This window comes from Myxocyprinus asiaticus, chromosome 13 (assembly GCF_019703515.2).
Source record: "Myxocyprinus asiaticus isolate MX2 ecotype Aquarium Trade chromosome 13, UBuf_Myxa_2, whole genome shotgun sequence".
In the NCBI taxonomy this organism is placed as follows: Eukaryota; Metazoa; Chordata; class Actinopteri; order Cypriniformes; family Catostomidae; genus Myxocyprinus; species Myxocyprinus asiaticus.
Window position 1 is genome coordinate 50,999,380 of NC_059356.1, and position 25,710 is coordinate 51,025,089.

The 25,710-nt window shown below is 41.3% G+C and overlaps 1 protein-coding gene across 2 annotated transcripts in view; it reads left to right on the forward strand.

Moving 5' to 3' along the window:
* Positions 1-15,117, forward strand: part of grin2ba (glutamate receptor, ionotropic, N-methyl D-aspartate 2B, genome duplicate a) — a 76,675-nt gene extending 61,558 nt beyond the window's left edge. For both annotated transcript variants that reach the window (XM_051713784.1, XM_051713785.1), the window contains 7 exons: positions 31-184; positions 279-404; positions 1,033-1,262; positions 1,377-1,537; positions 7,336-7,523; positions 8,895-9,133; positions 9,329-15,117. In XM_051713784.1, the coding sequence (XP_051569744.1) occupies positions 31-184; positions 279-404; positions 1,033-1,262; positions 1,377-1,537; positions 7,336-7,523; positions 8,895-9,133; positions 9,329-11,455 (3,225 nt within the window). In that variant the 3' untranslated portion in view covers positions 11,456-15,117. The remainder of the gene's footprint in view (positions 1-30; positions 185-278; positions 405-1,032; positions 1,263-1,376; positions 1,538-7,335; positions 7,524-8,894; positions 9,134-9,328) is intronic.
* Positions 15,118-25,710: the final 10,593 nt, after the last annotated feature.

The window sequence follows — 25,710 nt, forward strand, 5'->3', positions numbered from 1 at the left end:
CTGTCTGTCTGACTGTCTTTCTGTCTGTAGGTGGTTTTGAAGAACGCTCATATGGCCGTGGGTTCACTGACCATCAATGAGGAGAGGTCAGAGGTCATTGACTTCTCTGTGCCTTTCATAGAGACGGGCATCAGTGTGATGGTCTCCCGTAGCAACGGCACTGTGTCACCTTCTGCATTCCTCGGTGAGAAACTCTCAATTCAGGTTCAAAGTAATAATGTCAAGCATCAATCTCTGCTGTATTATCACTTGTTAGTGGTCTCTCTCTCTCTCTGTAGAGCCGTTCAGCGCAGATGTTTGGGTGATGATGTTTGTAATGCTGCTGCTAGTTTCTGCCTTCGCTGTGTTTTTCTTTGAATACTTCAGTCCTGTGGGCTACAACCGCTGTCTTGCTGATGGCAGAGGTGACTGGACAAACGTGTGAATAACAGACAGACAGTTATATACTGTATATATACAGTGAGGTTCAAAAGAAGCCACTAGAGAAAATGCTTCTATTTTGATATAAAACGTTTGATTAATTATATTGTCTGTAGGGGCGTAAAAGTAACACATTAATTTAGTGTTTAATTATATGAAAATTACAATGTGTAGATTACTTGTGTGCTCCCATTATTATCTGAATTATTTATATTGTATTATGTTTACAGTTATTTTAATAACTTTATACTTATCGTTTTTGGGGGGCCTGTCTCAGTAATTATTGATGTATATGTGATTAATTTGATTAAATCATGTATTTAATTTGCTTAAAATGTTTTATCAACTGACAGCCCTAATTGCCTGCATAAAATTTGAGTGGAAATTTAAATTGAAAAATGTACATGAATTTGAGAATGTCTGAGTATTTGGTCTGTGGCTCGTTTGCTTTGAGGTTTACCTTCTTTACAGTAATGTGCTCTTGTAAGGTAACCAGAATCAGCACTTTGAACAGTTTTGAAGGACACACAAACATTTGAGTTCTTCTCACATGTTGAAAGAGTTGTGGAGTGCAGCTCCAGAGTTTGACGGTTTGATACTGTTGTTTCTCAGAGGCTGGAGGTCCATCGTTCACTATCGGGAAGGCCATCTGGCTGCTGTGGGGTTTGGTCTTCAACAACTCTGTGCCTGTGCAGAACCCCAGAGGAACCACCAGCAAGATCATGGTGTCTGTCTGGGCTTTCTTTGCTGTGATCTTCCTGGCGAGTTACACAGCTAACCTGGCCGCATTTATGATTCAGGAAGAGTACGTGGACCAGGTGTCGGGACTCAGCGATAAAAAGGTACTTTAAAAAATAAAAATGGAACCCTTGAGCAGAAAAGTCTTTTCTTAGTAAGGTTCAGATAATATTAAATGCAGTTCTTGTTGGTTCATCTGTTTTTTTTTTATCTTTCAGTTTCAGAGACCAAACGACTTCTCGCCGCCGTTTCGCTTTGGAACAGTACCAAATGGCAGCACTGAGAGAAACATTCGCAATAACTACAGAGAGATGCACTCGTACATGATTAAATTCCACCAGCGTAATGTTGATGAAGCTCTGTACAGTCTGAAAACAGGGTGAGACACAGGAAAACATGGTATTGTGTGATCAGACCATCAGAATAATGCCTCTATGGCAAATTCTGTTAGCAGTTTTTCTATTAGTCAAACATTCTAAAGCATAAAAGATGAACTTCTCTGAGGTATAACGCTACATTACATGGCCAAAGCAACAATACAGTTCCCTATCTGTCACTCACTCGCTGTTGTGTCGATGTAGTGACACTATGGGTCGAACTTGGGAGCCCCAATCACCTCTGATATTTGAGAAAAGGCCAATGAGAATTGGCAAGTAAAATTTGCATGCTACTCCCCTGGACATACGGTTATAAAAGGAGACGGCTTGCATCCACTCATTCAAATTTGTTCTTCGAAACCGATCAGTGTGAAAGCTTTCCACTGGCGTTCCTTTCACCTCTGTGAGTGTCTGTTGGATATACGGCTCATTTTACAGCGGGTTCTCCCTTCTCGCACAGATAAGTGCACAGAACACCCCTGGGCGCTTCGGCAGCCACACTAAAAAGTTTACTTTCTCTAAAAGAGTAAGCACTGACCGAAAGCATCTTTTTAAAGATGTCTTTCCATTTATGTGCAGTTCCTGGGTGCGGTCCTTATCTTTCTTCCTCTGACGGCCACGATCGCTGTCTCATGTGTATGGGTCATAGTCACGCTGAGACAGCGTTCATGGATGGTTCATGTTCTCACTGCGAGAACATGACCATGGTGACGTTGCGATTGCGGCTTTCTTTCTTTCATAGAGGGAAAGCAACTCCAGTCACTCCCCGCCCTGGTCCTTCTGCTTACATGCACAAGGCCACGGCGGCTAGCGCTGGGGGCAATTTGGGGGCTTCAACGGGAGCATTTCCGCCGGGTGAATCCCCACGGACCTCCCATTCCCCAGCATGCTCATTTCCACCAGTCGAGTTCATGGATGGGTCAGGTGGCTCGCCCCATGGCAGGCTTATTGTCTCATTATCGGGGCTCGAGAAGAGGATGAGGTATCGATCACAGCATCGGAGAGTAGGCTGTCGCGAGTGTCGGGCTGGAGTGGAACCCTCCACCCTGCCCTGAGCGTTCGCGACTGGACGATTGGTTCCTGGGCTCAGAGCACCGCACACAGCTGTGCTCTGCCACAGTTCCTTTCTTCCCGGAGGATCAATGTCAAGTCAAGTCATTTTTATTTGTATAGCGCCTTTCACAACACACATCGTTTCAAAGCAGCTTTACAGAGGATCAGGCATTAACAGAAAATAAAACTGTAATATCTATAATGTCTATGTCAATGGCGTCCGTTTTACCTCGGTAGCAGGCAAGGATGCAACTGTTCTGCATGCGGAAATCACAGTCCTTCTAGAGAAGGACATGATAGAGCCTGTTGTTCCAGCCGAGATGAAGAAGGGGTTTTACAGCCCCTACTTTATTGTACCGAAAAAAGGCGGTGGGTTGCAGCCAATCTTAGACCTGCAAGCTTTGGTCTGGCCCTGCACAAGCTCCCGTTCAAAATGCTGAAGCAGAAGCACATTCTGTCATGCGTCCAGCTTCAAGATTGGTTCGCGCAGTAGACCTGAAGGACGCGTACGTTCATGTCTCGATTTTGCCTCGACACAGACTGTTCCATCGGTTTGCCTTCGATGGTCAGGCATACCAGTACAAAGTCCTCCCCTTTGGTCTGTCACTGTCACCTTGCATCTTTACAAAAGTCACAGAGGCAGCCCTTGCCCCGCTAAAGGAAGTGGGCATCCGCATCCTCAATTATATCGACGACTGGCTGATTCTAGCTCACTCTTGAGATTTATTGTGTGCGCACAGGGACCTGGTGCTCAGACACCTCAGCCGATTGGGGCTTCAGGTCAACTGGGAAAAGAGCAAGCTCTCCCTGGTGCAGAGCATCTCTTTTCTCGGGATGGAGTTGGACTTAGTCACTATGTTAGTGCGCCTCACGAGCGAGCACGTTCAGTCGGTGCTGAATTGCCTGAAGTCATTTAAGGGAAAAACAGCGGTCCTACTGAAACTATTTCAAAGGCTCCTGGGGCATATGGTGTCCTCAGCTGCGGTTACGCCACTCGGGTTGATGCATATGAGACCACTTCAGCACTGGCTTCAGACTTGAGTCCTGAGATAGGCATGGCACTGCGGTACGCATTGCATGGCTATCATGCTGGTTTGTCGCCGCACGTTCAGCCCTTGGACGGACCTTGCATTTCTAGGGGCAGGGGTTCACCCAGAACAAGTGTCCAGGCATGTCACTGTCACAACAGACATGTCCAAGTCAGGCTGGGGTGCCGTTTGCAATGGTCACGCATCCTCAGGCCCCTGGACAGGACCTCAACTGTGTTGGCATATCAACTGCCTCGAGTTGCTGCCGGTATTGCTGGCTCTGTGGAGGTTTTGGCCGTTGATCCAGGGCAAGCACGTGTTAGTCCGGATGGACAACATGGTGACGGTAGCATATATAAATTGCCAAGGCGGTTTACGCTCATGTCTCAACTCGCCCACCATCTTCTCCTTTGGAGTCAGCAGCAACTGAAGTTGTTGCGGGACACTCACATCCCAGGTGAACTCAGTCGCGCAGCGGACGTGCTGTCATGACAGGTGATGCTCAGAAGAGAGTGGAGACTCCACCCCCAGGTGGTCCAGCTGATTTGGAGTCGATTCGGTGAAGCGCAGGTAGACCTGTTTGCTTCCCAGGAATCCTCCCACTGCCCGCTATGGTACTCCTTGACCGAGACCCCGCTCAGCACGGACACATTGGCACACAGCTGGCCCTGGGGCCTGCACAAATATGCGTTTCCCCCAGTGATCCTGTTTTCACAGACTCTGTGCAAAGTCAGGGAGGACGAAGAACAAGTCGTGTTGGTGGCACTGTACTGGCCTACTGTCACTCCTCGCGACAGCTCCTCCCTGGCAAATTCCCCTGAGGAAGGACCTCCTTTCTCAGGGATGGGGCACGATTTGGCACCCATGCCCAGACCTCTGGAACCTCCATGTCTTGCTCATGGACGGGATGCGGTAGACACTATCATTCAGGCTAGAGCTCCCACTACGAGGCAGCTGTATGCCTTGAAGTGGCATCTGTTCACGAATTGGTGTTCTTTCTGAGGTGAAGACCCACAGAGTTGTGCAGTCAGGTTGGTGCTTTCCTTCCTGCAGGAGGGGTTGGAGGGGCAGCTGTCCCACTCCATCTTAAAAGTTTATGTGGTACGATGCGGTAGATGGTAATTCCTTGGGGAAGCACGACCAGATCATCAGGTTCCTTAGAGGTGCCAGGAGGTTGAATCCTCCTAGGCCATGCCTCATTCCCTCGTGGGACCTCACTGTAGTCTTGCTGGGACAGAGAGCCCTGTTTGAGCCCCTGGAGTCAGTCGAGCTAAAAGCCATCTCATTGAATACGGCACTCCTGACTGCGCTCACTTCCATCAAGAGGGTTGGGGACCTGCAGGCATTCTCTGTCAGCGATACGTGCCTAGAGTTCGGTCCAGCATACTCACACATTATCCTGAGACCCCGGCCGGGCTATGTGCCCAAAGTTCCCACTACCCCTTTTAGGGATCAAGTGGTGGACTTGCAAGCGCTGCCCTGGGAGGAGGCAGACCCAGCCTTGTCATTGCTGTGTCTGGTACATGCCTTGCTTGTTTACTTGGACCACGCAGAGAGCTTTAGACGCTCTTAGCAGCTCTTTGTCTGTTTTGGGGGACAGCAGAAGGGGAAGGCTGTCTCCAAACAGAGGATTGCCCACTGGATTGTGGATGCCATCGCTTTGGCATACCTGGCCCAGGGCGCACTGTGCCCCCTGGGAGTATGAGCACACTCTACTAGGAGTGTGGCATCCTCTTGGACCCTGACGAACGGTGCCTCTCTAACAGACATCTGTAGAGCAGTAGGCTGGGTGACACTCAATACCTTTGCAAGATTTTACAATCTCCAGGTTGAGCCAGTTTTGTCCCGTGTGTTAGCAGGTATGAACAGGTAAATATGCAAGCAGCTGGCTGGGTTTACCGCTTGCACTCAGTACATTTCTACTCCCTGAGGGGATAACGTGTGCTTTTTCGTCCACGTGAGTTCCCAGGACTGGCGAACCCTGGATGACTTTCCTCCCCCAGCACCCTGCGGCAGGCGAATTCGGTGGAGGATTTCGATGCCAGGCCCAGTACTCGTACCCTGTCAGGTCAGCCCCTGTACTTGGGATAGGTGCTCCATATGTGGTGGTTCCCTGTCGGTAATCCCATATGAGATATTTTCTATGGTATGGTTTCCCTGACGGCAAACCCGTGTCTTCCCCTGGGCACATGGTAGCCTGCCTGCATCTGCACCACCGATTCACATAACACAGTTCAGCTGGTTGTGGCGTTTTGTATAGGGACCCCTAGTGTCACTACATCGACACAACGTCGAGTGAGTGACAGATAGGGAACATCTTGGTTACTGCTGTAACCTCCGTTCCCTGATGGAGGGAATGAGACGTTGTGTCCCTCCTGCCACAACACTGAACTACCCGCTGAAATGGCCGGGACTCTGTCTCGGCTCCTCAGCACAAACCTGAATGAGTGGATGCAAGCCGTCTCCTTTTATACCCGTATGTCCGGGGGAGTGGCATGCAAATTCAACTCGCCAATTCTCATTGGCCTTTTCTCAAATATCAGAGGTGTTTGGGGCTCCCAAGTTCGACCCCTAGTGTCACTACATCGACACAACGTCTCGTTCCCTCCATCAGGGAACAGAGGTTACAACAGTAACCAAGACGTTACATGACCTGTGATGTAGGAAAGATTTCTTGGGCTGACCTCAGGTTTTTCATTTTGGACACTTACAATAATGTTGTTCTTAGTTTTTCACATAAGTGGAGAGTACAAGTAGTAGCAATAAGTCATCATGTTCATTTTGTTTTGAATAAATCTCAGTGTGTAATGAGTGTTTAATCTGTGTATTCAAAGGCAACATTTAAATGAAATATAATCTAGTATTGCATAGTGTTTGATTTTCTCTGAAAAGTTTGAGGTTTGTTCAAAAAAGTTTCAAGTTTTGATTTTCTGATAAATGTATCTTAGTTATTAAAAACTGAAACTAAAGAACCATATACAGAAAATAATTACATTGTCATTATAAGATGCTTTTATCCAAAGTGACTTACAAATGAAGAATAAAACAAGCAATTTGTCATATTTAAATATATAGTATATAAATATAATTTAATTATTAAAGTTTAAATAATTTAATATTTAAATAGTTAATAAATATTTAAATTAGGGCTGTTGATTTAACGTGTTAATTCAGTGCGATTAATTATATATAAAAAAATCTGTTAAAAAGTTAACATAATTAATCATTCCCCAAGACTGCAATAAGGAATATTCCTACAGTACTATCGGAGCAATTCAAGATTGAAGCACCACCTGTTTTCAGCAGGGGGCAGTAAGCAAAACTCCAGCTGTATAGACAACAAACCACACTTTGTCTGTTTTATATATATATATATATATATATATATATATATATATATATATATATATATATATATATATACTGGATAATTAGTTTGAATTATTTAATCATATATTTAATTATGTTTATTTATTTTAATAATCCTTATTTATCTGCAAATATTCATATGTGATTAATTAATCTGCATATCATGTAATTTGATTAAAATGTGATCGATTTCATCGACTGACAGACCTAATATAAATATTTAAATAATTACATTTTTTTAATATTTAAACATAATCAAATATATTACGGCTATTTATAACTGTAGAAACATCACTGCACGTTTTGAATGTTAATATGTGAGTTGTGCTGTCTTGTTTTTTTATGGACAGAAAGCTGGATGCGTTTATTTATGATGCTGCAGTGTTGAATTATATGGCTGGTAGAGATGAGGGCTGTAAACTCGTGACTATTGGCTCAGGTAAAGTTTTTGCTTCGACTGGATATGGAATCGCAATTCAGAAAGATTCTGGGTGGAAAAGACAAGTGGACCTCGCAATCCTTCAGCTGTTTGGAGACGGTACACACACATTCACACACCAACAAATACATATACAGTACATATACAATTGGTATTTTCTCCTGGGAGGCAAGGGAGGCCGTGCCTCTTAAAAAAATTCAGGTGAGGAAAATAATCGACTGTACATAAATAAACCACGTAAAATATCATAAAATGTGAGCTCAAATCATGTGTAGCAGTTATATTTCTTAAGTAACTGTCAAACAGCAACAGCAGCAGTTTCAGAGGGAGGCAACATCTCTCACAACTCCTTTAAGCTCATTGCGATCTCAGTGAGCTCCGCCGTGGTGTGAATGTGAGGGGGTAACAGCGAAATACAGGTGAAAACTCACATGAGGGAAGACATTGCCATCAGTCAATCAATGTGATAAAGCCCACCTCTCATGCACACAGCGGCAGAAGCACGTCTACTCTCTGCTGATCACTATGATGGGATGAGCTGATGGAAGTGTAGAAATGTTTACAGAGTTAACAACTAACCTACTTGGACAACTCCAATTTTGACCACATCCAAATCAAAATGAACTTAAAATTACTTGAAACATGAAATGGTGTGTCAGTAAGCAGTTTTTTAGTGAGCACCTGCTCTTAAAGACACAGCTCCGTGCCATCATGCCATTATTACAGAGGAGCAGATGACTGATCCGAAAATATGGTGACTAAAATATATATATATATATATATATATATATATATATATATATATATATATATATATATATATATATATTTTTTTTTTTTTTTTTTAAAGCAATATAAATAATAATAAAAAAATATATATTATTGGCTTAAATAGTCTGTCAATATGAAACTACAAAAATTTTATAGTATGGTTTTACACAGTGTAAGATAAAGCGTATTACATATGGGTTCCAAAAATAAAATATGAAATATGATAATTAACATGTACTGTATATAAAATATTTTTAAAAAGTTCATATATTTGGATAACAGTATATGTAAATGACATTTTAAATTCCACTATTATTTGAAATATAAATATATGTTAGTTACATGAAAACTGGCATTTTTTTTTAATTTAATTTAATTTTTTATTTTTTTATTTTTTTGAAATATATGCTGTTGCTTTTGTGCAAGTATGTGACTTGTATCAGTGAAAACCAAACATGAACACACATATTACAGGCCCCTCTGTTTTACATATTGAGATATATCACATTTCTATATGGATTTAACCTGAAAACTATGTAAAAGTCAAATGGAACAAAAATATGAATTTACATTGGACTAAAAGAAAAAGAAAACTCTCTGCCTCATTTCAAAAGTCCATCACACACCACTGACAAACACATACACACCTTAAACACTCCTTAGTATTCTAATGTGTGTGTGTGTGTCTGTGTGTCTCAGGTGATATGGAGGAGTTTGAGGCGCTCTGGCTCACCGGGATCTGCCACCATGAGAAGAATGAAGTGATGAGCAGTCAGCTAGACGTGGACAACATGGCGGGTGTCTTCTACATGCTGGGAGCTGCCATGGCTCTGTCACTCATCACCTTCATCGCTGAACATGTGTTCTACTGGCATATGCGCTTCTGCTTCATGGGTGTGTGTTCTGGGAAACCAGGATTCACCTTTGCCATCAGCAGGGTAAGTCTAGCTAAAACATACACAAAATATGCATTGGCACACACACAAAATGCATATGAGAACACTGCACATGCACACACTGTTTATGCTGAAAATCTGAAACAAAAGACATAGAAATACAGTGTGCTACAATAACGTTTAATCGGCATCTCTGAAAATCTCTCAACTACACTGAAACTTCTTTCTCTCTCGCAGGAGATTTATAGCTGCATTCACGGAGTTGAAATCGAAGAGAAGAGTTCAGAACTGAATTCCCCCTCCGCCACCATGAAGAACACTCACTCAAACATCCTGCGTCTGCTGCGCACCGCCAAGAACATGGCGTCTCTTTCTGGGGTCAACGGCTCCCCGCACAGTGCCCTCGACTTCATGCGTAGGGAGTCATCTGTGTACGACATCAGTGAGCACCGCCGTAGTCTTGCCGGACACTCGGACTGTAAGGTCCCATACCTGCCTGAGGACAACATGTTCAACGACTACATCAGTGAGGTGGAGCGCACCTTTGGCAACCTGCACCTGAAGGACAGTAACTTGTACCAGGACCACTACCTGCACCACCACGGAGGTTCAACCCTGGGGCTCACTGGCCCGCCTCCTAACCGCCCCCATAGTCTGGGCTCCAGCAGTTCTCTGGAGGGTGGCATGTTTGACTGCGATAGTTTGGGTGGGGGTGTCGCTCCCATCTTCAGCACCCAGCCACGCTCTGCCCTGACGCACAGGAACATGAGCAAGTTTGACCTACTGCAGAGCCAAACTCCTCCATCTGGGCAGGGCTTGAAGCAGGAACTGGCCAACCTGTATGGGAAGTTCTCATTTAAAGGTGGAGCCTCAAGTTCTGGATACATCGCAGGTCATGACTGGTATTGTAGTGGAGGTGACGATGGAAACATCCGTTCAGACGTGTCTGACATTTCCACTCATACCGTCACCTACGGCAACCTAGAGGGCAATGCTAAGAAACGGAAGCAGTACAGAGACAGCTTGAAGAAACGACCAGCGTCTGCCAAGTCCCGGCGTGAACTCGATGAGATTGAGCTGGGTTACCGTCGCCGCCACCACCATCACCACGGACACCGCTCCGCCTCTCCTCCATCAGAACGCAAGAGGGGAGGTGGAGCAAACTCATCTTCATACCTGCTGCAGGACAAGGAAAGCCTGAGAGATTTCTACCTGGATCAGTTCCGGCCCAAAGAAGGTGTCCCGCAGTGGGAGCACGTGGATCTTACAGATGGTCCCAGTGGGGGAGGCGGAGGAATCTGCACAAGCCTGGTGTCTGTAGATGACTTCCTGAAGAGCAAACCCAAGAAGATGGACAGCAAGACTGGGGGCGAGTGGGAATGTCGTACCTGTCGTGCCAGCAGCGCAAGTAGCAAGCAGACTGCCCTACATGGGGGTGGACTTCTACATGGTGGTGGGGGCTATGTTGGCAGCGGCAGTAGCTGTGTGGCATCGGGGGGTGGAGGACTAGGGAGCAGCCGCCCCAGTTCAGCTACTTGTATGCGGTGTGAAGCCTGCAAGAAATCAGGCAACCTGTATGACATCAGTGAGGACAGTAACCACCTATTAGACCAGCTGGGAGCTGGCAGTAGGGGCCAGACGCCAGCGCAGCGCCGCAGAGCCTTCAGTGGGAAGCCGCTACGCCGGCAACATTCTTACGATACCTTTGTAGACCTACAGAGAGAGGAGGCAGGGGGGATAGGTGGGGCACTGGGGTTTGGTGGGGCAGGAGGTTTGGGAGGAGCCCTACTGCCGCCGCGCAGCGTAAGCCTTAAGGAGAGAGAGCGCTGCATGGATGCCTCTAGTCCCTTCGCACATGTATTTGAGCGTCAGGATACGGACCATGACCCGCTCTTCTATGGAGGTGTTGAGAGGGAAAAGGGCACAGGATCGCCGTTCGGTTTGTTTAGAGCGGGGGAGGGCACACCTTATCGGCGCTCAGTGGGAGAGAGGGGCCTAAAAGACAGAGGACTGATGGAGGGGCCAGTTCATTCCTTATCCAAATCCCTCTATCCTGACCGAACCAACCACAACCCCTTCATCCCTACGTTTGGTGATGACCAGTGTCTGCTGCACTGTGCCAAGTCCTACTACATCAGCAAGCAGCAGCAGTGTGCCGACTTGTGCTGCCCCATGGGTGTGACCTCCTTCCTTCCAGCATCTGCCACTTCAGGAGTGATGTCTAACTTGGCCCCATGCTTCCCTGCAGAGCTGTGCATCGGGAACCACCACACCAGCAAGCTCAGCCTTGGTCCACCGCGACCTTTCAATGGCAGCAATGGACACGTATATGAAAAACTCTCCAGCATTGAGTCTGATGTGTGAAAGATAGTGGGTGAATAAAGGTCGGCGCCGAACGCTGCTGCTGTAAAGAACAGGGAAACATTGTTATCCTGAGAACTCCACAGCCAGATTTTAGCAGAACACACAGAACTTGAGAGAATTAAAAATGTCATTTCCTGTGAAGTTCACGTTTACACCAATGGTTCATCTCTACGAGCTGTTGTGAGAACAAGAGGATGTCCATCTGCCGAGTGAGTCTAAGAAGAAGTGCAAGAGAGCAGATGGCCTGTTTCACCTCCATCCATTGCCATGCTGCCATCTCTGCTCTCCTCATACCAGAAAGGCCCAGTGTTGACATTTTTTTTTTTGTGCAGATACAATCATGAAAATATAATAGATGCTCATTGATTTTATTAACAGTGTAATAACTGTACTTAAGAGATGCTGTGAAGACACCGGTGGCAGGTAATATCTTGTTGAATTCCAGTGGGTTTCATTTGTCTTTTATTTCCCATGGTCTCATGGTTTACTTACACTTTCCTAACCCAGTTCTAGGGGCCTCTGGCTGCAGATATGGAGCGACTAGGTGAGCGTTAGTGATTTTTGAATGTGATCACTCTAGTCTCCATATCAAAGGAAGCATGGAAACGCTCCGGTCTGCTTTTATGCCAGAGTTTTATGCCAGTCATTTATAATAAAGTCTCTACTGCCGTGGTATTTCATATCAGATGATATTCATGGTGATTTGCCCTGAGATACCTTTACATTCTCATGTCACGTGACTCTTTCAAACATGTTATGATGGTGAAAGACATTGAGGTGGAAATAATAGAGTTAGGTCAGTACCAACGCCTCGCTTTGTTTTGCCTGTAAATACATTTCTCTTTATATATACAGACAAGGTCAACCTTTACTATAGCTTTTTCAAGTATTTAACAAATAACCAAAATAACAATTAAAAACAGAACAAAATAACAAAAACAAAAATATGCAAAGTGTAGTAAAATCATTACTACTCATGATAAGTGATGTTTTAATCAATAGTTTGCTTTTTAAATTCATGTTTATTACTTAATTCTGATATTTTACTGCCTCCTAACCAGCTTCATTTAAGAGTTTACCTTTAATCTTTTACTACAGTGTAACAGAGCTGAGCAGTGCTGTTGTGGATATATTTAGTTTACTCAATTATTTTCCTAAATAGTCCTTGCTAAGTTTCTCTTCAGTTGTGTTCAACGTCTGGTCACCTCTTGAAGAAGGTTTCCAGACACACACACATACACACACACACACACAATACATTGAGTATGTATTATGATATAAAGCAGGGCTTTTGAACCCTTTCTAAGGAATGACTGATTTTGTAACATTAATGAATAGGATGTTTATAGAGTGTCATTTGTTTAAGTGTAATGCTATTGTGAGGTCTTGTCCTCACTTTAGGTCTATCACAGAATAACGTTTCAGCTCCCCTGTTGTACAGTTAGAGTAACTCTTATGTCTTTGATTCATTTTAGTACATTATTATATCAAGGCATTTTTAGGGTGTTTTCTCGTATGTTGAAGCCGGCAGTGTAAATGTTCCTTTTATAGCGCAGTAATGAATGTTTGACTTCTTCTCACAGCTAACGCTGGCCGTTTAAATAGGTTTATAGTTTAGAACACACACACACATTTCTTTACAAACCCTCACTGCTATAGCTTGAGCTTTATATGCTTGAAAATCAACATTTTTCTTGTGTTCATAGAGAAAATACGCCTTTTAGGCATAGTTGTAGTTATAATTTTTCTAGTGTATTTGCAATATATAAGTAACTTTTATCCTTTTTTTGACTACTATATTCTCATTATTCTAAGGTAAGTATAGCTGGTTTGAAGTATTCTACAGGTAAGAAACGGCCTGTTGTTATAGTCATATCACTACAGTACAAACTCCATCTGTTGTTTTTTCACAGAATCGGTCAATTTGTCATGAAGGGTGATAAACGTGTGCACGAGACAGTGATTTCTATGTAAAATACTCTTGTTGCTATGGCAATGCCATGGATGTTACATTGCTGTTCCCATGGTAACTGCAGTGCAAGAGAATGCGGGCTGAATGAGTGAATTGTTTCACTATGGGATAAAATCACATCCACTTTGATATGTTACCAAAATGTTTACATCATATTCATCTATACAACGATTCTTGTACAGATTGTGTAAATAATAATGAGAGAATTGCTCTTTTTGTATGACAATATGAACACAAACCTCAATGACTTTAATAGTGAGAGTGTTTTGATGACTGTATGAAGTCACGACACAAATGAGGGAGCAGAATTCTTTCACATGCTGAATAAAGCCAATAAAACACGGGCGCTTTTCCTGCGCTGTCTGTCTCTCTCTCTCTCTCTGGTGTGTTCACAGGGCGTCTGTCTACCTGCTGCTCATCTCAGTCTCTCTCTCTGTTTGCTTTGTGTTGCTTGTACTGTTGCCAGTTTCTCTGTGTATGCACACACTACACTTACTGTACTACACTGTCTACTGTACCACCTCACAACATCCTGTGCTACATTATTTACACATACCACATACTGTACTGCCTTATCTACCTACTGTATGACGCCATGCACTGTACTATCAGCATACTGTATTACATATCTACTGTAATATCTATACATACTGTACCATACAAAACCACATAGATCTATAGAGTGCAACAGTCGGGTTCTGGAAGTAAAAATCCCATTCATTTTCTCCATAAGGGAATTAATTATTAACGATAACTTACAAACCTACCATGAGCTCTGAGGTCATTAATCGATGGTATATGCTCCTGTTGAAGGCATCAGTCTGCATTATTTCAAAGTCATTTATTTACAGTCATGTTTAATAGCAGAATTACTGGTGAAGAACTACACTACCCATGATGCACTGTGAATTTCACTCTCATTTCACTCAAACTACTTAGATATTTGTATATATCTGAATATGGTTTTGCAGTAAAATTGAAATGTATTGTTTTTATACTTATAATCAACTTTAAATCAATAGTTTCATATTTTTCAATCATTTTTCAATTTGATTACGTCATTGGCAATGCCTCATGTCTTTGTAGTTCATTCCCTCACAGTCTTGTACCTTTTGTCTTTTTGTCCGATTGTCAGAAAACCTTTTTTTTTTTCTTCAAATTAAAATTTGTAATATTGTGATTCACCTCAGAGCTGGTTGATTTGGTTCATGGTGCACAATTCTTCTATGATGGATTTTATGAAATCACTATGGCAGAAATTAATGGGCAAAATACTTCCGGAACCAAGACGGATGAAAAAGTGTGTGGGCACTGTTGCGCTCTGTTTGTGGGGTGGCCGATATGACCAAAACTCTATATCATGGTATAAGTAATGGTATTTCACAATATGTTTTTTTTTTGTTTTTTTGTTTTTTTGTTTTTTTTTCTGAAAAAAAAAAAAAAAGGGCTTAATAATCATGTGATGGGGTGGGCAATATAAGCAAAAAATTATATAGCAATATTCTTGAATTTTTTGGTCAATAAAGATATATTTCGACCTACACATTTTGATCAAAGTTGATTCAAAAACTTCTGGACAAAAAATAAATTAAGATTCCTTTTGATTTAAAGTAATGTCCAAAGTAAGCCTAATGGTATGTCCATTGCAATGAAAAAAAAAAACTTTATCAATAAATAATTATTAAAAATATTTGATCTGTTTTATCTACTTTGCATCATTTTTCAATCCAAGCAAAATGTGGCCTCTTTCTAGTTGAATATAAGCGTTTGCTTTGATCATGAAGCATGCATTTGTTTTGGATTTAGCTTTCCATGGATACTGGGAACCTTTTTGACAACAACTGTATGTAGCCTGCTAGATATAAATGTGATGTTGACAAAGGTGTTATTGAAAATTTCCTGATGTAATTTACTCAGTGAGATCGCTTCTCTCTCTCTGTGTTTGCGGAAGTACAGATGCCGGTAGGAAAGCTTGAGCAACAGTAACTAACGGCAGCGGGGCTTAATGCGCGGTCACATTTAACTTTGCAAAGTAAAATTCTGCGTGCGAAGAAGGAGTAGGTGGATGTAGAGCGTGTGAGATACCAACAAAAACCGTTATACTCTGTGAGAGTAAAGTTAAAAAGAAACTCACAGCTAAAATGATATCCTTACATTGTAAATATTCAGCTGTGTATGAAGCTCCGCCCACACAGAGGTCACTGCCAAACTAAACAACTTCCTATTGGTCAAAGCGGCAAATTTGCCTGTCAAACTTCAACAAACTTGAACTCCACACTAGTGATGGTGAATTTGATTCATTTTAGTGACTCGATTCTTTTGATGCCATTCACCAAATAGATTTGTACAGATTTATTGATTTATTCGTTTACTGACCAGATCTTCAAGTTATGTCTTTGCGACTGCAGATGTTGCCAAAAATACCATCTTTTAAGTAATTGCATTGAACCTAAACAGTCAACAAGTCTAATTATTTATAAAAAATTCTACCAAGAGAGTTGACCGACAAACAAAATGACCGACTAGTTCAGTGAAGGAGTGTATTCGTTCTGTGGGACCAACCAATGATATGCTCCTTCACAGCCTGCTCTCGAATGCTATTGGCTCATGTAAAAGTCAGTCTTTAAACGCATGACAAAGGAAGACAAATGGAATTGGCATATCTACAAAAGTACAAAGACACTTTAAAAAATTTGGTTTTAACACCATAAATGTTTTCGTTTTCGCATTATTTCAAATGTGCATTAAGGTGATGGAAACGATGATGTGTTTTAACCATTCATGCACATGTTATGAGCGTACGATAGCTTGATGTGATTGGCCCACTGAAAGGACAGAGACCTTGGAAGTTGGCACACAATTCTATGAACAAAGCCGTTGACATTTGGTAGTGTCTAACCCCTAGCTGGTCCTTAAAGTGGGTCCTCACAATCCACCAGAACAGTTTTAAACGTGGGCGCTCAGGTATGCGGAGGCTGGCAGCATATGGGCATCACCTCCATTTCAGCCCTCATTATATCAAATATTACACTTTCTGCGGCCTGTCCTGGCAGCATTTAATTACTGTACGATTGCTCCAAGCAAGGAGATCGTTCAGCTGCTCCATTATGACAAGGTGGCTCCCTGAAGATAATGCATGTGACGTAGTGGATGGAATGCGCAACGATTCGTATTTTCTTTAGTGGAATTTTTAGAAATGCGCATAAAAAATTTGAAACATTTTTATGGAAACACGGCTTGTGATTCCTGTCATTTTTGCTGTATGTCTTCAGTCATTTTTACACATTTATAAATTGGGCATCAAGTGTTGTGTATATCTATAAATTTCTTAAATGCATTTCACCCCTTTCGAACGCGATTGACTCACATGTCGAACTGAACGAACGGCAGGTCTCCATCTCATTCAGTCGTTCAGCAGATCATCTTTCACAATTCATTCGCGAACAAGTTTACTATTCAGTTCATTTACGAATGACATTGTGTCGTTCAGACCCAAATGACCAACTAGTTCAGTGAAGGGGCGTATTCATTCAGTGTGTCAAACCAATGATATGCTCCTTCACAGCGTGCACTCGAATGCTACTGGCTCCTGCTATAGTCAGTCTTGGAGAGTATGGAGGTGAACGAGAACGATTCGTTCACTTAAAAGATTCGTTCTAAAAGACCTATTCGTTCAGGAATGAAACATCACTGCTACACACCAAATCTGCTAGGAGGAATTCTTTGCCACAGAAAGTTAACAGTAATATAGTCATCTCAGTAATTAAGCAATCTTTAATTTCACACGGATTCCCTTTGAGATGACTGTATTTCTTCCAAGGAATTACGCCATGCGAAGGTAAATGTGACCGCACCTTTATAGCAGAGGGTTGGCTTCACACCACGGAGAACAAATGTTTTATTAACAAGTTTCCTCGTTTTCTCTCAGAATGTAAAATGTTCAGAACTCGAGGTTCCATTTCTCTCTCTCTGGCTGTTTCTCAATGTGCGTTCTTATGTTTTCTTATGTTCTCATGGACTCGTTCAACGTCATTATCCACTGCTGAAGTTTGATTCCAATCCTCAGGAATGCAAGTACCGAGAATGCATAAAATTGCCTGGATGTGTTCTTGATCAGGCCAAATATCAAGGATGCATTAGATGGTGACTTGTGGGCAAGAACCTGAAGTCATAGCGGTACTACGGTGGCAGACGAAGGACATTTATCGTTGTTTTCCCTCAAACGTTTCCTGCTGTAAGCTCGAGACAGTCTGACGACTCGTGAGAGTCAACATTTGTTGTTTTGTTTGCCTTCATTTGAATAAAGTAATAAACACATTGAGGAAACGTGTAAACAGACTTTTTTTTTCTTTAACGCGTCATTAGTCAAAACCTCTCTTGTGTGATGATGATAATTTCAGTAGTTCTCTCACTGGATTCAAATGTTCTTCACATCTCAAAGCTGGCAATAGATGTGTTCTGCACCATCCTGTCCTTCCGAGTTCATTCTTACAAGAGCAAGAGAATGGATCTGTAATAAAGTTTAGAGATAAGTGAAATGAACAGATGAGGTGTCACTGTCAAAAGTCATTGTGACACAGTAACACTGGCACAAGTAATACACACTGATGGTTCAACATCACACAACAGATATATTGCACATTATCTCCAAAACAGCTCCACGTGAGGCATTATAAGCCATATAGATCCATGTTTAAAAATAAATCATAATAAAAACATCCCCAACACCCTGGTGCTGTTGCTAGGATAATTCTGGACTTTGTCATTGTTCAATCATGCAGTTTAATTACAAAACAAAATAAATAAATAAAAAAATAGAAATTCCCCACTGTCTGAATGTTTGACAAGTTCAGTTAGTCATAGCTAAATGATTAGTAGTTAAATGCTAATTGTTAAATAATTAGTTTGATTTAAAAAAAAAAAAAAAACATATGGTTCTACACCTTTAAAGAATTGTCGTAGCTCTTTACGGCAATTCATTTACATATGTAAATTTGACATCTTACGTTATAAATGACGTCATCACGTGATTGAGCTATTTTTAGCAACATTTCAGCAGCCTTTGTTGACTTCCCATGAGAAATAGTTGGCAACACTGTTGATACCTGCATTACTACAGCTTCTCTGTACACTATATATTTACTATCCATCATTTAGTGTGCTGCAGTAAGACAATAAACTACACATGAACTACACTGAATAACTGTACACTCAACCGTCATTCCTCACACAACCACTGTACTCATTCATTTTTCAGTCACGTATGAGAACAAGGCACATGAAATATTGATAGGTAGAGACATGGAAGGACTTTCAGTCAATAAAACAATAAACCAGCACGCAGAGGTAAGTAATATAGTGAAAGAGCAGTATGGACAGGAAAGGTTGTGTCCTACACTTCCCCCCTCAACACCCCCACAGCCAGCTCTCTTATTAACTGTTACCTAGCAACAGAGGGGGGAGGGCATAATCATCTGAAGCTCCGCCCTCTCCACTGACTCACTCCATGAAAGGTTCCTGAGAAACTCATAGAGACACTTTCACTGCAGTCCTAAAGCAAAGGCCCTCTCAAAGGGAACTCGGGTGTGAAGTCAAGTTATGTTTGACCAGGACTCTCAGGCCTACGACAAATCATATGTCATGTGTTGTAATGGACTGTTTGAAAAATACGTCTTTCATCAGGCAATCACATTTATTCTGTTGGAGTGATTATCATCTATTGATGGTTATCTAACAGTGACACAAGCTCTGAAAACAAATGCTACACTCGAGAACATTCAATCTGTTTTCATATACAGATGTTTGTTTTACAATAGTGTCCCTTCAATGAGTGCAGTAATTCATCCAGAGATGTGCCCGAGTGAATGAGGTACAGAGAGGGTTAACATGAGGACAGTTGAATGATCAGAACACAGTCTGTACACCTCAAACTCTTCATCAGTAACACCGCTGACGATACTACAGGCGATATTTGGTTCTTGTGAGCAATACTTTTTGTGGCACAACACTGACCTCTGCAGGACGATAAGAGAACTGCAGCCAAAGTGCGCCAATTCATCCAGTATTTTATCAGTGTAAAGAAAAATCTAATTATTTCAAGAAAGTGTGGACATTCGGCTGATTAGTAAAGTTTTTACTCATATGCTATATTTTAAGATAATTTTTTTGACTAGCTAGATTCAGTAGAACTGTTGGAGATAGTTTCGTCAAGTAAAATACTAGAATAATACAAACTAATATGTTAAATAAATGATCTTTTATCAACACCAAAAAATGTTCTACTGTTAAATCAGCATTCTGTCTGGTCAGCTCTACGTTGCAGGTTTACATCAGTGCGAAGCGCCTATATTTAGTAAGAAGAAATTAAAGTTTCATTCTTACTAAATGGAAGGCCCCGATAACACCAGTACACCACAAAGACATCTTTTTGATGTGCGTTTACATCTGGAAGACGTCTCTTTGATGTTTATTTACAGTGCATCTGGAAAGTATTCACAGCGCTTCACTTTTTCCACATTTTGTTATGTTACAGCCTTTTTCCAAAATGGATTAAATTAATTATTTTCCTCAAAATTCTACAAACAATACCCCATAATGACAACGTGAAAGAAGTTTGTTTGAAATCTTTGCAAATTTATTAAAAAAATAAAAAAATAAAAAAAAAATAAAAAAAAAATCACATGTACATAAGTATTCACAGCCTTTGCTCAATACTTTGTTGAAGCACCTTTGGCACCAATTACAGCCTCAAGTCTTTGTGAGTATGATGTTACAAGCTTGGCACACCTATTTTTGGGCAGTTTCTCCCATTCTTCTTTGCAGGACCTCTCAAGCTCCATCAGGTTGTATGGGGAGCGTCGGTGCACAGCCATTTTCAGATCTCTCCAGAGATGTTTAATCGGGTTCAAGTCTGGGCTCTGGCTGGGCCACTCAAGGACATTCACAGAGTTGTCCCGGAGCCACTCCTTTGTTATCTTGGCTGTGTGCTTAGGGTCGTTGTCCTGTTGGAAGATGAACCTCCGCCCCAGTCTGAGGTCCAGAGCGCTCTGGAGCAGGTTTTCATCAAGGATGTCTCTGTACATTGCTGCATTCATCTTTCCCTCGATCCTGACTAGTCTCCCAGTTCCTGCCGCTGAAAAACATCCCCACAGCATGATGCTGCCACCACCATGCTTCACTGTAGGGATGGTATTGGCCAGGTGATGAGCGGTGCCTGGTTTCCTCCAGACATGACGCTTGCCATTCAGGCCAAAGAGTTCAATCTTTGTTTCTCATGGTCTGAGAGTCCTTCAGGTGCCTTTTGGAAAACTCTAGGCGGGCTGTCATGTGCCTTTTACTGAGGAATGGCTTCCGTCTGGCCACTCTACCATACAGGCCTGATTGGTGGAGTGCTGCAGAGATGGTTGTTCTTCTGGAAGGTTCTCCTCTCTCCACAGAGAAACGCTGGAGCTCTGTCAGAGTGACCATCGGGTTCTTGGTCACCTCCCTGAATAAGGCCCTTCTCCCCCGATCGCTCAGTTTGGCCGGGCGGCCAGCTCTAGGAAGAGTCCTGGTGGTTCCAAACTTCTTCCATTTACGGATGATGGAGGCCACTGTGCTCATTGGGACCTTCAATGCTGCAGAAATTTTTCTGTACCCTTCCCCAGATCTGTGCCTCGATACAATCCTGTCTCGGAGGTCTACAGACAATTCCTTGGACTTCATGGCTTGGTTTGTGCTCTGACATGCACTGTTAACTGTGGGATCTTATATAGACAGGTGTGTGCCTTTCCAAATCATGTCCAATCAACTGAATTTACCACAGGTGGACTCCAATCAAGTTGTAGAAACATCTCAAGGATGATCAGTGGAAACAGGATGCACCTGAGCTCAATTTGAGTGTCAAAATCTGTGAAAACTTATGTACATGTGATTTGTTTAGTTTTTTATTTTTAATAAATTTGCAAAGATTTCAAACAAACTTCTTTCACATTGTCATTATGGGGTATTGTTTGTAGAATTTTGAGGAAAATAATGAATTTAATCCATTTTGGAATAATGTGGAAAAAGTGAAGCGCTGTGAATAATTTCACTGGATGCACTGTATCATCTGGATGACATCTTTTTGGATGTGTGTGTTTACATCTGGAAGATAATTTTTTGAAGTTTGTATTTACATCTGGAAGACGTCTTTTTGATGTGTGTGTTTACATCTGGAAGACGTCTTTTTGATGTGTGTTTACATCTGGAAGACTTTTTTTGATGTGTTTGTTTACATCTGGAAGACATCTTTTTGATGTGTGTGTTTACATCTGGAAAACATCTTTTTGATGTGTGTTTACATCTGGAAGACTTTTTTTGATGTGTTTGTACATCTGGAAGACATATTTTGGATGTGTGTGTTTACATCTCGAAGATGTCTTTTTTATTTGTTTTTACATCTGGAAGACATCTTATTGGTGTGTGTTTACAACAGGAAGACGTCTTTTTGATGTTTGTGTTTACATCTTGAAGACATCTTATTGATGTGTTTTTACATCTGGAAGACATATTTTTGATGTGTGTTTACATCTTGAAGACGTCTTTTTGATGTGTTTTTACATCTGGAAGACATATTTTTGATGTGTGTTTACATCTGGAAGACTTCTTTTTGATGTGTGTTTACATCTGGAAGACTTCTTTTTGATGTGTGTTTACATCTTGAAGACGTCTTTTTGATGTGTTTTTACATCTGGAAGACATATTTTTGATGTGTGTTTACATCTGGAAGACTTCTTTTTGATGTGTGTTTACATCTGGAAGACTTCTTTTTGATGTGTGTTTACATCTTGAAGACATCTTTTTGATGTGTTTTTACATCTGGAAGACATATTTTTGATGTGTTTTTACATCTGGAAGACATATTTTTGATGTGTGTTTACATCTGGAAGACATATTTTTGATGTGTGTTTACATCTGGAAGACATATTTTTGATGTGTTTTTACATCTGGAAGACATATTTTTGATGTGCATTTGTACATCTGGAAGATGGCTTTTTGTTGTGTGTGTTTACATCTGGAAGACGTTTTTTGATGTGTGTTTGTACATCTGGAAGACTTTTGATGTGTGTTTACATCTGGAAGACATCTTTTTGATGTGTTTGTTTACATATGGAAGACGTCTTTTTGCTGTGTGTGTTTACATCTGGAAGATATCTTTTTGATATGGGTGTTTGTTTACATCTGGAAGATGTCTTTTTGATGTGTTTGTTTACATCTGGAAGATATCTTTTTGATGTGTGTTTGTTTACATCTGGAAGATGTCTTTTTGATGTGTGTTTGTTTACATCTGGAAGATGTCTTTTTGATGTGTTTGTTTACATCTGGAAGATGTCTTTTTGATGTGTTTGTTTACATCTGGAAGATATCTTTTTGATGTGTGTTTGTTTACATCTGGAAGATGTCTTTTTGATGTGTGTTTGTTTACATCTGGAAGATGTCTTTTTGATGTGTTTGTTTACATCTGGAAGATATCTTTTTGATGTGTGTTTGTTTACATCTGGAAGATGTCTTTTTGATGTGTGTTTGTTTACATCTGGAAGATATCTTTTTGATGTGTGTTTGTTTACATCTGGAAGATGTCTTTTTGATGTGTTTGTTTACATCTGGAAGACGTCTTATCGTTGTGTGTTTACATCTGGAAGACGTCTTTTTGATGTGTGTTTACATCTGGAAGACTTCTTTTTGATGTGTTTGTTCACATCTGGAAGACATCTTTTTGATGTGTTTTTACATCTGGAAGACGTCTTATCGTTGTGTGTTTACATCTGGAAGACATCTTATTGTTGTGTGTTTACATCTGGAAGACGTCTTGTTGTGTGTTTACATCTGGAAGACGTCTTTTTGTTGTGCGTGTTTACATCTGGAAGACATTTTTTGATGTGTGTGTTTATATCTGGAAGACATCTTTTTGATGTGTGTTTGTTTACAACTCGAAGACGTCTTTTTTTATTTGTTTTTACATCTGGAAGACATCTTATTGGTGTGTGTTTACATCAGGAAGACGTCTTTTTGATGTGTGTGTTTACATCTGGAAGACATCTTATTGATGTGTGTTTACATCTGGATGACATATTTTTGATGTGTTTGTTTACATCTGGAATACATCTTTTTGATGTGTTTTTACATATGGAAGACGTATTTTTGATGTGTTTTTACATCTGGAAGACATATTTTTGATGTGTTTTTACATCTGGAAGATGTCTTGTTGTGTTTTTACATCGGGAAGACGTCTTTTTGATGTGTGTTTACATCTAGAAGACGTCTTTTTGATGTATGTGTTTATATCTGGAAAACGTCTTTTAGATGTGTTTGTTTACATCTGGAAGTCGTCTTTTTGATGTGTGTTTGTACATCTGGAAGACATATTTTGGATGTGGGTGTTTACATCCGGAAGACATCTTATTGATGTGTGTGTTTACATCTGGAAGACATCTTTTTGATGTGTGTTTACTTCTGGAAGACATCTTTTTGATATGGGTGTTTAAATCTGGAAGACATATTTTTGATGTGTTTTTACATCTGGAAGACGTCTTATTGATGTGTGTGTGTTTATATCTGGAAGACTTTTTGATGTGTGTTTGTACATCTTAAAGACGTCTTTTTGATGTGAGTTCACATCTTGAAGACATCTTTTTGTTGTGAGTTCACATCTGGAAGACTTCTTTTTGTTGTGAGTTCACATCTGGAAGACTTCTTTTTGTTGTGAGTTCACATCTTGAAGACATCTTTTTGTTGTGAGTTCACATCTGGAAGACATCTTTTTGTTGTGAGTTCACATCTTGAAGACATCTTTTTGTTGTGAGTTCACATCTGGAAGACATCTTATTGATGTGTGTTTACATCTGGAAGACATATTTTTGATGTGTGTGTTTACATCTGGAATACATCTTTTTGATGTGTGTTTGTTTACATCTTGAAGACGTCTTTTTGATGTGTGTGTTTACATCTGGAAGACGCTTTTTGACGTGTGTGTTTACATCTGGAAGATGTCTTTTTGATGTGTGTTTACATCTGGAAGACTTCTTTTTGATGTGTTTGTTCACATCTGGAAGACATCTTTTTGATGTGTTTTTACATCTGGAAGACGTCTTTTTGATGTGTGTTTACATCTGGAAGACGTCTTATTGTTGTGTGTTTACATCTGGAAGACGTCTTATTGTTGTGTGTTCACATCTGGAAGACATCTTTTTGATGTGAGTTTACATCTGGAAGACATCTTTTTGATGTGTGTGTTTACATCTGGAAGACGTCTTTTTGTTGTGTGTTTGTTTACATCTTGAAGATGTCTTTTTGATGTGTTTTTACATCTGGAAGACGTCGTATTGTTGTGTTTTTCATATGGAAGACGTCTTTTTGATGTGTGTTTACATCTGCAAGACATCTTTTTGTTGTGAGTTCACATCTGGAAGACTTCTTTTTGATGTGTATTTACATCTGGAAGACATCTTTTTGGTGTGTGTGTTTACATCTGGAAGACATGTTTTTGATGTGTGTTTTTTGTTAATTAGATTGTGATGCCCTTCACAGATAAAACTATCTTAATTAGACTTCCCTATCTGTCACTCACTCGACGTTGTGTCGATGTACTGACACTAGGGTTCACTCTTGGGAGCCTGAGACACCTCTGGTCTTTGATAAAAGGCCAATGAAAATTGGCGAGTGGTATTTGCATGCCACTCCCCCGGACATACGGGTATAAAAGGAGCTGGTATGTAACCACTCATTCAGATTTTCTCTTCGAAGCCGAACGGTCATGCTCACTGAGCTGAATTCCAACGACTGTTCATTCACCTCTGCTGGATCTGACGGCGCATTTCAGCGGCTGCTCCCTCCTCTGCACTGGTGCACTGCAGAGAATGCCCCTGGGCATTTAAGCATATTTCTCTAAAAGAGTATATTTCTCTAAAAGAGTATATTTCTCTAAAAGAACGGCACACAAGGAACATCTTTTTAAAGACGCATCTTTTTAAACATACCTTTCCGATTGTGTTTATTCCTGGTTGCGCTCGTTATCTCTCGCCTTCTGATGGTCACGTTCACTGTCTTTCGTGTCTGGGCACTGCTCATGCGGAGACAGCATTCGTGGATGGTCATGTACTCATTGCGAGGACATGTCCATGGCAACGATGCGGTCGTGGCTCGCCTTCGTAAGAAAGCAAGCCACCTCAGTGGCTCCCCGCCTTGGTCCTTTTACCCACGGGTATGAAGCCAGCGCGTGGCTAGCACTGGGGGCGATTTTTTTGGACCCCAATGGGACTGCCTC